Source organism: Clinocottus analis, unplaced genomic scaffold (assembly GCF_023055335.1).
Source record: "Clinocottus analis isolate CAN_PGR_092001 unplaced genomic scaffold, fCliAna1.0.p SCAF_34, whole genome shotgun sequence".
Classification (NCBI taxonomy): Eukaryota; Metazoa; Chordata; class Actinopteri; order Perciformes; family Cottidae; genus Clinocottus; species Clinocottus analis.
The window spans coordinates 1372565-1385857 of record NW_027176087.1 but is presented as its reverse complement, the minus strand read 5'-3'; the positions used below and the strand labels follow the sequence as shown (position 1 = coordinate 1385857).

At 43.2% G+C, this 13293-nt stretch overlaps 2 protein-coding genes across 2 annotated transcripts in view; both read right to left on the bottom strand.

Annotated features, from left to right (window-relative positions):
- Positions 1–2766, bottom strand: part of rrn3 (RRN3 homolog, RNA polymerase I transcription factor) — an 11168-nt gene extending 8402 nt beyond the window's left edge. Inside the window, exons 1-6 of the mRNA XM_068596147.1 lie at positions 2464–2766; positions 2225–2281; positions 2050–2139; positions 1781–1910; positions 1545–1604; positions 98–161 (exon numbers count right to left, since the gene is read on the bottom strand). Of these exons, the coding sequence (XP_068452248.1) occupies positions 98–161; positions 1545–1604; positions 1781–1910; positions 2050–2139; positions 2225–2281; positions 2464–2559 (497 nt within the window). The 5' untranslated portion in view covers positions 2560–2766. The remainder of the gene's footprint in view (positions 1–97; positions 162–1544; positions 1605–1780; positions 1911–2049; positions 2140–2224; positions 2282–2463) is intronic.
- A 5377-nt stretch (positions 2767–8143) lies between these two features.
- si:dkeyp-72e1.6 (transmembrane protein 238-like) lies at positions 8144–8662 on the bottom strand. Its single transcript, XM_068596076.1, has one exon. The coding sequence runs from the start codon at positions 8660–8662 to the stop codon at positions 8144–8146; it is 519 nt and encodes a 172-aa protein (XP_068452177.1).
- Between the last annotated feature and the right edge of the window lie 4631 nt (positions 8663–13293).

The window sequence follows — 13293 nt, the reverse complement described above, 5'->3', positions numbered from 1 at the left end:
AGAAGAAGAAGAAGAAGAAGAAGAAGAAGAAGAAGAAGAAGAAGAAGAAGAAGAAGAAGAAGAAGAAGAAGAAGAAGAAGAAGAAGAAGAGACTTACGATGGAACATATCTGGTGATGAGCTGCAACGCCTGGTGACACTGATTGAAGTTTCTGGGGAGGTCTTCACAAATCACAGGAGTGGTAGAGAGTTAGTATTCAACATTCTTCATTCAAACATCCTTCATTCTGTAATCAGCCAGAGACTTTAAAACCGCCCAACGCATCACCAGTACTCCACTCACTGACATCGAGACGTCCACCTCAAGCTGCCACCGATATCGCAGATATGTGATTTTAGCTATTTTCTTAAACAAATAAATCCATCTGCTGATCGTTAAATGTGCTCAGGAGGAGATCTTATAATTTACTTTAATAAGTCCATGTACATTGTGGTGGAAATGTATCATAGAGTCAAAATGAGCTTAAAAGCAGAGTTCAGCTCTTCTTGACCTGGTGGGATGGGCGTGACCGAGGTGGGGCAACAACAAAATGTATCTTTTTAATGTTTGGTTTTGTTTTGCCTTTGGGTCTCTCACTCTTGTCTCTCTGGGCCGCAGCCAAACATCTTCCAGACAGGCACCAAGGCTTGTCTGGTGGGAAGAAGGAGGACACTGCGGGGAGGAGGGGGCAAACATTTCAATAATAATTTGAGATGTATAGAACTCATGTTGCCCTATTTTTCCGGGCCAGAGCTCTGTCCATTTAATTGAAAATTAAGTTTTCTGTTCAATAAATGCTTTAAGACATTTAAGTGTTTCACATCACATTTGTTTTCTCTAAAAGGAGATTGATATGGTTAATTTCCACTACATACATGACCCATGTATGGAAATCCACACGGAACGTGATGCACATCAGCACTGGTATTTCACCTGAAGAACACTTGAAAAGATCTTCAAACTGCTCTGCTGAAGTGTTAGAGTGTGACAGTGATCCCTCAGTATTATGCACTGAATCATAACGGTAAAACAGGCCGTGTGCACGTGCACGTGCTTGTGCATGTGTGTTCCCTGCCGTTTGCACCAGTCATCTGGGAGTGTGCAAAGCGGCTTCTCTAGCTGTTCGTCATTATCCATATCATGCAGTTGATTTGCAGCCTGTCCATGCACTAATAATCAGTTATAATAATCAGTTATTTCTTCATAAATAATCATATCCGAAGCATCAAAGTGCTGCTGGACTTCACGTTGGTCCTGATGATTCAAACTGTCCAATCATCGAGTTACCAGCCTGAATAACTTCATGTTTACTCCTCTTGGTGCATTTGTCCTGTGTGAACAGGAACTGGACTAGAACTAAAATGCAATAATATATATTTTTGTAACTTTGGACAGACCATATTGACCCAACTGCAGGTGAGAGAGCAGCGTATGGCTCCCCAAACCGGAGCAAGTAACAAAACACTGATGACACACCCTGGCCAGAAACAAGAGATACTCAGACCTGAAGCATAGAAGGTTTATGATGTGTGAAATTTCACTTGAATAAGATGGAGGACACCTACTCTCATCTTCATCATCTGAATCAGAGATATCAACTCCTCCCTCGCAGATAGTCACTCTCTCTGGAAACAGAAACACACAATATGGTGGTGGGACACAGTAAATATGTTACACAGCCTCTCTGCCTTAAGATTTAAAATCACAGCAAACTGAAAACACAAAAGGTTACAGTTACGATAACAAACCGCAGTGAGAGCTTGAATTCTGTATTATTTTACCAACAGTCAGGGGTACCTACTGGGAGTAAAGTGGGAGACCACCATCTTGAGGCAGGCACACAGGTAAACAGTCTGTGCCGAGACCAGGTTACTGAGGAAGACCATGTACTCCCCCACCACAGCCTCGCTGCGGCCCACCCAGGGGAGTCTCTAGAAAACACACAAAACCACAGAAGAGTTTCAGCCATTATTCAATAAACTAAAGGATCCTCTCCCTGGATGGACAGACGCAATAGATGTCATGTGACCAGAATAAATTACATTTTAACTATTGTGTTGGCAAACTCACCAGGATGGTATAGATGAGCTGCTCGTGGTCCCTGGTGAGCTGGTTCACACAACCCTGAAAGTCTTGGAGCCAGTTGATGATCTGGGCATCCTGTCAGAGGAGAGAGTCCGCTCAGAAATAAAGCCACGTGACACAGATCCGAGAGCAGCTTGAACACTGTGCTGCTTTACTCTACCTTTATATCGGGATCAGCCAGCTGATGTCTCAGCAGTTCATAGTCACTCGAATCTCCCTTCAGACAAGAAGAGAAACAGCCAATCAGGAAGTGAACGATGCCAGGCTACAGTTCACGCTGTCCTGGTGACGTAATGCTCTCATCCATCATGCACAGCTTCAACATGCAGTCCCTCATTTACTGTTCCACAACTGCTCCGTCAGCAGTCATAAGTTGACTGACGTGACGTGACCACTCACCCGTTTATGTTTCGCTAATGTTTCCACAACAGTGCCTCCAAATCTGACCGTCTTAACGGGAGGAGTGTTGAGAAAGTCCCGGCTGTCGACCTCCATGTTTCCCTGCTGCGCTCGTGCGGTGTCGCTCCGTCAGCCGGCTTTCCGCTCAGAGACGAGACGAGCTTTCATTGTCTTTTAGTGAGTTCTTTAACTGTCTAATGTTTAAAGACAATATTCGTCACTTTGAAAGAATTATTCCAGTGTGTTGACAACAACTGCTCGACTAAACGTGTCGAGCATGTGTTCACAATAGGAAGAGAATCCCTTGTTTACGGAAGTGTCGCAGGACTCCGGTGCCGCATTCAAAGTCTTCCCACAAGCTCGACTCAGGGTGAAAGGTTCCAGTTGGTTGGATTTAGGAACGGGAAGATAAACATAGGTTTGTTGTTTGTTTTTATTTTTGCTTTTATGTGACTTTAAACCCTTGAGCAGCACTGTCTTTCTGTGAAATATCCCAAAAGAAAGATGTATCGAAAACAAAATGTTGACCTTCAAGTCTTTTGATTACAATTTTGCTGATATAATAGTACCAAACAGTTTATATTGAAAAAAGGAATGAACTATTATACATTTGGAGAAATCTACAAACAATGGTCGAATGAAGACAACTTTAAATCGAGAATAAGTATTCTTAATCTTCAAACTTGTTTGTTGAAGTTGTTAACAAAGTAGTTTGAAACAGACCTTCTTTGTGCCGGAAGCTCCAAATGTATGTCAACAGGATCATGTTTCAAACAAACCTTCATGGATTAAGTGGTAAGATGTTTCAATTGAGAGCTTGATCTTTTTTTACTCAAGGTTGATGGACTAAATAAATTGCATATCAGGTTGATACAATTGTCTTCACTAGGTTCTTAACGTGCACTTTAAAAGACAGGCCTATTCATCCATCCAGATACCCTAAAACTATCAGACACCATGACGGAGAACAGGCTGTGGATATTTCTTCGAAGTCTCATGTGGACTTGATCATATGTGTGACTTGGCCGTTTGCAAACATAATGGAAGAAACTATATATATATATATATATATATATATATATATATATATATATATATATATATATATATATATATATTATAAGGCTTCATAGTAGCACATGTTTGCCTCAAGGTCCGTGGGCAGGTAATGTGACCCTTTTATGAACAACAGAACTTCACATGTGGACAGGGGTGAGGGGGGTCACGACTGAAAACTAGAGTTAGATTTTAGGGGGAATTTCTTTTTGCAGGTAATTATGATATGAAATTCATATGAATCAGTGTTTTATTGTCGCATGTACTGTACGTGTAAAGCCTTATTGTAAAGTGAGTGTTTTGTATCCGATCCACCAGCAGAGTCAGAGGAAGGAGAGTGTGTGCACGTCAGAGAGAGCGAGGACGCCTGCAGCCGGCAGACAGTGTCAATGCTGCAGGGACGGCCTGGTAACACATTTCATTTTTATATTTTGGATTTTAAAAGGTTGAGTCCCAGATTGTTCACAACGAGCTGCACCTGTTATAGACTATGTATGTGCTGGAGCTCTGTATGTAGCGGAGCGCCCCGGTCTTCGTTTTGATTCGACCACTAGGCGCCACCAAAGTGACATTTTTAAACCCCACATGCAACTTTTGAAAAAGAAACAAGACACACGAGACTAACACAGTTTGAGCTCAATTAAACACACAACACTCAATATGTGTCTGAAATCTATTATCGAGCAACGTAAGATGGTCAAATTAAAGTAAAGAGATGCTTCCTTAAGAGGAGTTTTTATTTTTGAATCCGCTCTCCTGCTGAGGAGGTAATCGAGTCAACAACCAACACTACTGATGACGTGTGTGTATGTTGGTGGGTTTACTGACATTGAGTGCAATACATATTCTACATATTACACATGTTGGAGTTTGAGGATGATCCTGATCATTTCTAGACTAAAGAAAACTCCCTTCAGCCAAAAAAGTAAATAAAGCACACAAAGAATGAGCAGTTTACCACTTTCCCTCTCAATACCAGGAACCACACTGTGGAAGATACAGCTGAAAATAAATCAAATGCCTCAATCAACTTCCATCCATACTTCAAAACAGTGACATCATTACTGAACATATACTACAGTCCCGCACTTTAAAACTTAGCTTAAATCTCTTTGAAAAAGGGCACAATACTTTTAAGCAACAAGTAGAACAGAGTTTCAACAATAATGATAATAATAATAATTCAAATGTATGTTTTAAAGAACATCTTCTTGTATCTAGTGAAAACCACCTGAGTGTGTAAAAAAGAACAGTCACATCAAATACAGAGACTTTTATTGATGACATAGAGAGGAAAAACATCTATTTTATTTGTAGTTATACAGAAAACACCAAAGTTAACAATCTGTATATATATGTTAAATCATTGATTTATCCATCAAGTATCATGGTGGCTGACCTGAGGATTTATAATCCTCATAATAATAGAATAATGTACATTAAACTCACTCCTCCCATTTAGAACTAATGCTACACAGTAAGTTGTCACAGTAAATGTGTGTGTTCCTTCTTTGCTGTGTAGTTGTGGGCTCTGTAGTGTAGAAGTAGAGCACAGCTGCAGTCAGAGGAAACAGCAGGAGAATCAAACCGGCGGGTTCCAAAGGTTACACCGAGGCCTGTTATCAACAAGGGTGGGAACGAGGAAGCCTGCTGCCAGCATTCTGCTCAGCAGCCAGTGAGCCACTCCATTTATTGATGACATCACATATACATATTCAGCTTTTTCTGCGCAACATGTCGGCTGCTGCAACCAGTTTAAGTGGCTAAAAGGATCAAAACACCCTAACCAGAACCTTACTATGTAAATAATCTAGTACGGTAAGGGTCACAGAGAAACCAGCAGCCCATCCAACTCATGTACTCCTGTTCCATGACTCTACCTCTCAGGTATTACTTTGTTCATCCTCGTGATTCTATTGAGCATCTTGTTGTACTCAAAATCAAAGTTAAGAGTTTAAATGAATGGATTGTAAAAAGCTTCATGATCAGCAAAGAGCGGTGGCTCTCTGTATCCTCTCCATTGTGCTGCATGTCTGGTGTGTCTGGTTGAGGCCGAAGGTCAGGCATTGAACTGCAGTTATCAGGCTCAGGCTCTTGGACCTGAACCAACCAGGTGACCTGTGTGGAACAGACTGGTCCCAGGTGAGGTTGGAGTCAAAGATCAATCTATCAGAATTCTTTATTTGGGTTTGTGTTATGCCTCTGGTCCCAATGGGCTGATGGCGGTGCTGTTCACTATAGCACCTGTATCAACCATCATGGGGACTGATTTGCCAGTAATTAATACTTCGATCATAGGTTAAAGGGTAGAGGTTAATGATGAGTCCAGATATACTTATTTAATCAAAGTGTCCACATCAGAGTCCATCTGTCAATACCAGTGTGTGTGTATGTGTGTGTATGTTATAACAACAAAGCTGGGAATATATACTAATACATTGTATTAAGACTGCTCTTAGGTTGCTATACTATTACATTTATATGAATATGAATGTATATGCACACCTGGACCTGGGCGAGAATGGACACCTGAACAATCCGAGCACTCCAAAACCCAAAAGAACGCATCATTTCCAGCTCTGACTGGAAAACATGTTAGCAAACTGTTGCTTATGTGCCTTTTGCTTGTGTTTGTGTCACCTGATGAATGTACATTCCTCCATCCTTCTAGCTGTTTTGGTCTCGACAACTCCTCTGGGAAAGTCTCTCTCTCTCTTCAGCTGCTGACCTGGAGATGCTGTTCACCTGCCAGCTCACTGTCTGTCTGCTGGAGGTCACCAGTTAAATAAACTGTACTTAGATATGTTCTAGTCTTCTGACCACTCAAAGCATTCGAACATGTCATCATTCACCCTTTCATACACTGATGGGAGGAGCTACCATGCAAGGTGCCACCTGCCCCATCGGGACTAACTGACTCAGTCACACATCGATGGCACACCTGAGGAAGACGATTTCTGTCCAAATTGAATTTGTTGGATAGTTTAAATAAGTCCATTTTAGTTCAGTATATGACTCCAATATGACTCCATAACTAGTAGCGAACATGTTGAAGGTTAAATGTTGATTGGTTATTGTATAATTCCCTCTTTCAAATGGAGGAATCCAATCCCACTGATGGAAGATATGACAGGATAATGACACTCCAAACACTCCAAACATGTCTGGTGTTTTTTATTCTGATTTACTGCCTCACAGGTAGTTTAACTCCTGATGCAGTGATGCATTGTTAACCCTTTGTAAGAACACATCAGAGACACACTGAATCAGCACAAGACGGTTTAGTCTCACTAAGCAGTCGTGATGACGGCTCTCTGATGTGTATCTCTGACAATATCTCTGATGTCTCTGGATCTCACACAGACAGAATGGACCCCACTGATTCAAACCCAACGTTTATTAGGAAAATACATAGAAATAAAGCTGTGCTTAGCAACACATTTTCTAAATACCATCATCTATATTCATAATTTCTCAGAAAACACATGAATAGTAAAAGAGGGAGCCTGAGCTGGAGGCAGCTGGAGGCCGTGGAGGTTGTGGGGGCCGTGGGGGGCCGGCTCCCCGCAGCCTGTGGGGAGAAGGAAGGACACGTTATCGTCAGTGTGTGTGCACACACACTTCTGCAGGTGATCAGGGGCTGCTATTGTTTAAACAAGGCTTGTCTTTTAGTGAGCAGAGAACTGGTTAATGATTGATCCAAAGATAAGAGTCCTAACTGCTGCAGCACTGGAATCCTTTTAGTTCCGCATTCAAACCGCATCAAAGAATGAAAATGAAAAACAAAAGCTTTCTATAGGTCTAGAATTCAGAAATATTCAAATCATTTATGCGTTTGAACCCTATAACAACAGGACTATAATTCCCTGTCCATAACCTCAGAACATTTTAAATGTATTTTTCCTGTTATATATATACTGTGTATATATATATATAACATTTAATATATATATATATATATATATATATATATATATATATATATATATATATATATATATATATATATATATAAATAACATTTAATATATATATAAAACATTAAATATAAAAACAAAAATGCTTCTGAACATTCAATTGCATCGATATAAAATAATATTGTGTTGAGACCATGAGTTGTCGACGCAAAACCATTTAGAAACAGCCTTTCAATCATCACGAAGCGACATATGACTGAAACTTTCATATTAATGAAAATATAATTGTACAGTTTTAATACATAAAACTGAAACAAAATGTAAAACAATGATACATAAAATGTCCTTTCTGTGGCAAGTAAAGCTTTTCTTCTTTGGGCGGGGTCACCTTGGAGAGTAGGACCTGAGCACTTTTTAAATCCTGGCTGTTGGTACATGTGCAGAGTTGAATGACCAAATGTTGAAATGTATGGATCTCATTTCCACCATTATAGTCATTTGACCATTTAAGCTTCAAGTTTCTGGTTTGAAGCGGGAGCTGGCTCTGGGACTCTGAGAGTAGTGTTCTCTATTCCAAAGTCTAAATCTACGACATCAAATATTGCTGCAGTGAAATATAGGGATATAATAAAAAAAACATGTGTAATAAAACACACACAGATACTTTACAGGTGGTCTTGTGTGAAGGCCTCACCTGTCGGCCTCCACTATGTCGGGGAGCTCTCTGTAGTTGTGTGCGGCATCTCTACGTCACAGCCTGCCGCTGCCGAGACAGCATAGTGCGGGGTATCCCCCTGTGGGGTCATCGTTGCCATAGAAACGGACACCTGTTCCACCTGCGGGGCCCCCGTCGCCCCCCCGCGTGACCCCTCCGTGCGGGTCGCGCGCGTTGGCGCTCCGTTCCTGCGGAACGAGGTCCTGATGCCGCTGGACACGCGGCTGGAGAGCCGCCGCACCGCGCCGCTCAGCCCGCCCTTGTCCTTCTTCAGGAGGCCGACGTCATCCTCGAGCTCCGCCGGGGGGACCTCGATGTTCCCGGAGTACCAGAACACCCACCAGATGAGGCTGAGGAAGATCACGATGGCTCCCGCGTAGATGAGCAGGTCGTAGAAGAACACGCTCACGAACACGCCGGTTAGCAGCACGAGCAGCCCCACGACATCAAAGGCCACCGCGAGCCAGAAGCAGCACGCGCAGCGGCCCAGGCCGCGGTACCCCGGCTCCATGTCACACACACGGCCTGCGCGAGCCTTTGTGCCCTGGCATCGAGCTCCCGAGCGCCGTAAGGTGATCAGGTGAGGCTCGGGACAGGTAGTCTGCCGAGGCTCAGGGGGGCGTGGTGTCCGAGGGGGCGGGGCCAAGAGCCCCACCTGCTCGTGAGGACTGTTCACCTGGAAGACAGCTCAGGTGAGAGGCTGATGACAGAGCTGCAGGGCTGCACTTCATGTGTCTCACAACATAATGCACAAGTAAAGAAGATACAAATACTATTAGAAACATTAATTTAAACATTACAAAACAGTCAGTGTAAAACATGAAAAAGCTCAAAATAGAATAAAAGACACATCAGAGCATTGACTCCAGAGCCAGAGCTCAATATGAAGGAATATGCACAGTACTTACATACATGTACATATGAATACACTGTTACCACAGTCTGAAACATTGTATCAATACATGAACCCAGACAGAGGATCACATAATCATCTATTTGTATTAATTATGTCGTATATAATATTCAGTTGGACAGCGGCTCAGAGGAAGAGCGGGTCGTCCTCTAATAGAAAGATCTGCCGTTAGATCTCCAGTTATAAATGATCTTTCATCATGTCAATGGGCATTGTGTCCATAACCTCCAGATAAGCATTCATGGTGCAGGTTACAGGTGTTTGGTATCGAGCATCTGCAGTGGCAGCTGTCAGAAAACATAGAAACAGGCCACATTCGCACTTTGTAGGCCTGTTTGCATCCTGTGTGTTGTTGTGCCAAACAAATCACTCACAGAGTTCTGTTGTATCTGCATTCTGCTCACACACAGATGGATGAGCTGCAGGTTAGATCAGGTCACATCAGTTCATCCGCTGGTCTTTGGCCTGAAGCCACAGCCCCAATAAGGGTGTGTGTGTGTGTGTGTGTGTGTGTGTGTGTGTGTGTGTGTGTGTGTGTGTGTGTGTGGCCATGTTGATCAGAGAACAATCAGAGATGAATCTGTCCAGCATTGTTTCTCTGCCTCAGTAATCCGGTCCTAAAGGATTTACACAGCCCACCAGCAGCCACAGCGGCTTACGGAGAAGATGACAAATAAATAAATAAATGAAGGAGAGCAACAGCCGACGAGGATCCAATGAGACAGATGGGCAGCAGGAAATGACCCGCATGGGACAGATTGGTCAAATGAAATAGAGAACATGAACAGAGGAGATATGAAACTCCCCCAGAAGGTCCACACACAGGGATGGTGATGATGATGATGATGATGATGATGATGATAAAGATGATGATGATAATATATTTTATATATTTGAATCTAACTGTTTGGCAGTACCTCCACTGAATGGCCTTCCAATGGGTCCGGTGAATACTGTTACTGGCAGAGTCATCCTTCAATCAGAGAATCGGTGGTTCGATCCTCGGCAAATGACCTCTTCCATGTTCCTGTGGTACATGTGAGAGGTTTACATGACCTCTTCCATGTTCCAGTGGTACATGTGAGGTTCAGATGACCTCTCACATGTTCCTGTGGTACATGAGAGGTTCATATGACCTCTCACATGTTCCTGTGGTACATGTGAGGTTCATATGACCTCTCACATGTTCCTGTGGTACATGAGAGGTTCACATGACCTCTCACATGTTCCTGTGGTACATGTGAGGTTCATATGACCTCTCACATGTTCCTGTGGTACATGTGAGGTTCATATGACCTCTCACATGTTCCTGTGGTACATGAGAGGTTCACATGACCTCTCACATGTACCACAGGAACATGTGAGGTTCATATGACCTCTCACATGTTCCAGTGGTACATGTGAGGTTCACATGACCTCTCACATGTTCCAGTGGTACATGTGAGGTTCACATGACCTCTCACATGTTCCAGTGGTACATGTGAGGTTCACATGACCTCTCACATGTTCCAGTGGTACATGTGAGGTTCACATGACCTCTCACATGTTCCTGTGGTACATGTGAGGTTCACATGACCTCTCACATGTTCCAGTGGTACATGTGAGGTTCACATGACCTCTCACATGTTCCAGTGGTACATGTGAGGTTCACATGACCTCTCACATGTTCCTGTGGTACATGAGAGGTTCACATGACCTCTCACATGTTCCTGTGGTACATGTGAGGTTCACATGACCTCTCACATGTTCCTGTGGTACATGAGAGGTTCACATGACCTCTCACATGTTCCAGTGGTACATGTGAGGTTCACATGACCTCTCACATGTTCCAGTGGTACATGTGAGGTTCACATGACCTCTCACATGTTCCAGTGGTACATGTGAGGTTCACATGGCTCTTGAATGGGTTCTATTGTCAAAGTGAATAATAAAGAGAGGAGTCTGAAGTGGAGGAACTGTTTATTGGATTTGACAGTAGCACAGGGCTGTGACATCACAAGGACGACAACAGAAACGTCTTGTCTCTGCTCTGACTATGAATCACATTAAAACAATAATGGCTTTGAAACACGAGTTCCTACTTGTTAAGATAAAATGATTTGTAACTTAAGGACATAACGATCTTAAAGTCTATTAGCCACATCTTCCAGGGTGACTGCAAACAAACAAAAGGCCTATTCTATTTCTATTCTATTCTATTTCTATTCTATTCTATTTCTATTCCTCAGGCCGATAGACTCATACATTCATGATTTCCTCACCAGAATGTGATTCCTGGCTCTGTGTAGAGTTGATGCTCAGCAAAAAAAACCTTTTCAGATGAACGTGAGAATGAAGTATTCCTTCTTCCTTCTCAGGCTAATGAAGCATTTAAACACAGAGCTGGACAGGACGGCACATTGAAGGTTACATGTAGGACACAAGGTGTTCACAGGACAGGGACCTTCATGTTGGGAGACGTTGACACAAAATAACAGTCAGCTAAATAAAGAAAAATCCAAATATTATTTAGTAAAATGTGTTTTTTTACATACCCAAACTGAACAGCATCAAATGATTAGCTTAGCAAACAGGACATGAGCTGGATGTCGGACTGCATGATGAGCGAGATTAAATGATAATCCAGACTAAGTTAAGAACGCTGAGTGAGGCTGAGACGTCCCGACTGTTAATCTCTGCCAGTGTACACATCCCCTTGCTCTCAGAGCAGATGGTTACTGGTTCCCAGCGTTCCCATCAGTGGTGTGTGTGCTCCCTCTGATCCCCCTTGCCATGGTGGACCTCAGTGAGCGGCTTCTGCTCCAGGCTCTGTTTGAGCACGGGGACCCAGACCAGCCCGGTGACCAGGAACATCAGCCCCACGGAGAGGAACAGCGGGCCCAGCAGGTAGTGGACCGTGCCTACCTGGGTGAAGGAGAGCAGGGACACCGTGGTGCCCGACACAAACAGCAGCGCACCAACACCGATGGCCACGATGGGCCTAAAGTAGAGGAGCCAGCAGGATGGAGCCAGAGCGCCGGCTGACTTCCTGTCCAGGAGAGGGTTGAGCGGCGTGGAGGCTTCAGCGTCCTCCCCATCCATGGTTGATATGGGGACTGATGTGGAGAGCATGGTCACACTGGGGGACACTGCAGAGACCAGATGCACAAACACCACGGGTCACACAGGCTGCTAGTACTGGATGCAGTCTGACATTATTCTACAATGAAAGCAGTGGTTCTCAAAGTTTTCTGTCACGCCCCGCTTTGGAGGAAGGAAAAAGTTCGGGCCCGACCGCCCCAACAACATGGAACAAAATAGTCCAACTTTCTGAGACTCCTCCATCCGTGCTTTTTTAATTAATAGATTAAAGAAAATTAAAATCCTTTCAAGTAAACCAGATTGCGCCATCTGACAAAAACTAATAACATGTGCAATCACTTTGTTAAAACAATGCAAATAAAGTTATATATGAGCAAAAAAACCCCTCATATTTGGCCAAAAAGAGGTTGGATCCCTGTTTTCTCCCCATAATTTCATGTTGAAGTGTCCTTGAGCAAGACACGGAAGCCCCAGAGCTTCACAGCAGCACAAAACTCCTTCATTACTAAGGATGATGACATGCAGAGAATAATTTCCCCACTGTGGGATTAATAAAGGATTCTTACTTCTGCATCTCGCCCGAGTGGGGGAATTATTATATATGTGCAAAAAATAACTTATATTTGGCAAAAAAGATGAGCAAGGAAGCCGGTTGGGTCCCTGTTTTCTCCCCATAGTTTCATGTTGAAGTGTCCTTGAGCAAGACACTGAAGCCCCAGAGCGTCACAGCAGCACAAAGCTCCTTCATTACTAAGGATGATGACATGCAGAGAATCATTCCCCCACTGTGGGATTAATAAAAGATTCTTAAAAAAATCAATGAATAAATAAAAATGTAAGAATCTGCATCTCCCCCCGCACCTCGCTAGAGAGTCGCACCCCATAGATTGAAAACCACAGATTTAATCCAATGAAAAGAACACAGCAATACTCTCTGGTGTCCCGATGGGGATGAATCTCTGGGTTTGTCTCAGTCTGAAGCCCAGCCGTTCCTTCTGAAGAGGTCAACCTTTGCACTTGTAGGTCAGGTGGAGTCGGTCAGTCCATCTGCGATGTCATGCTGACAATCCTCACAACATTTGAATAAATGTCCATTAAATCAAGGAAACCTCTGTACGTTCCCATCAGGAAGAACGGGAAGAACTTTT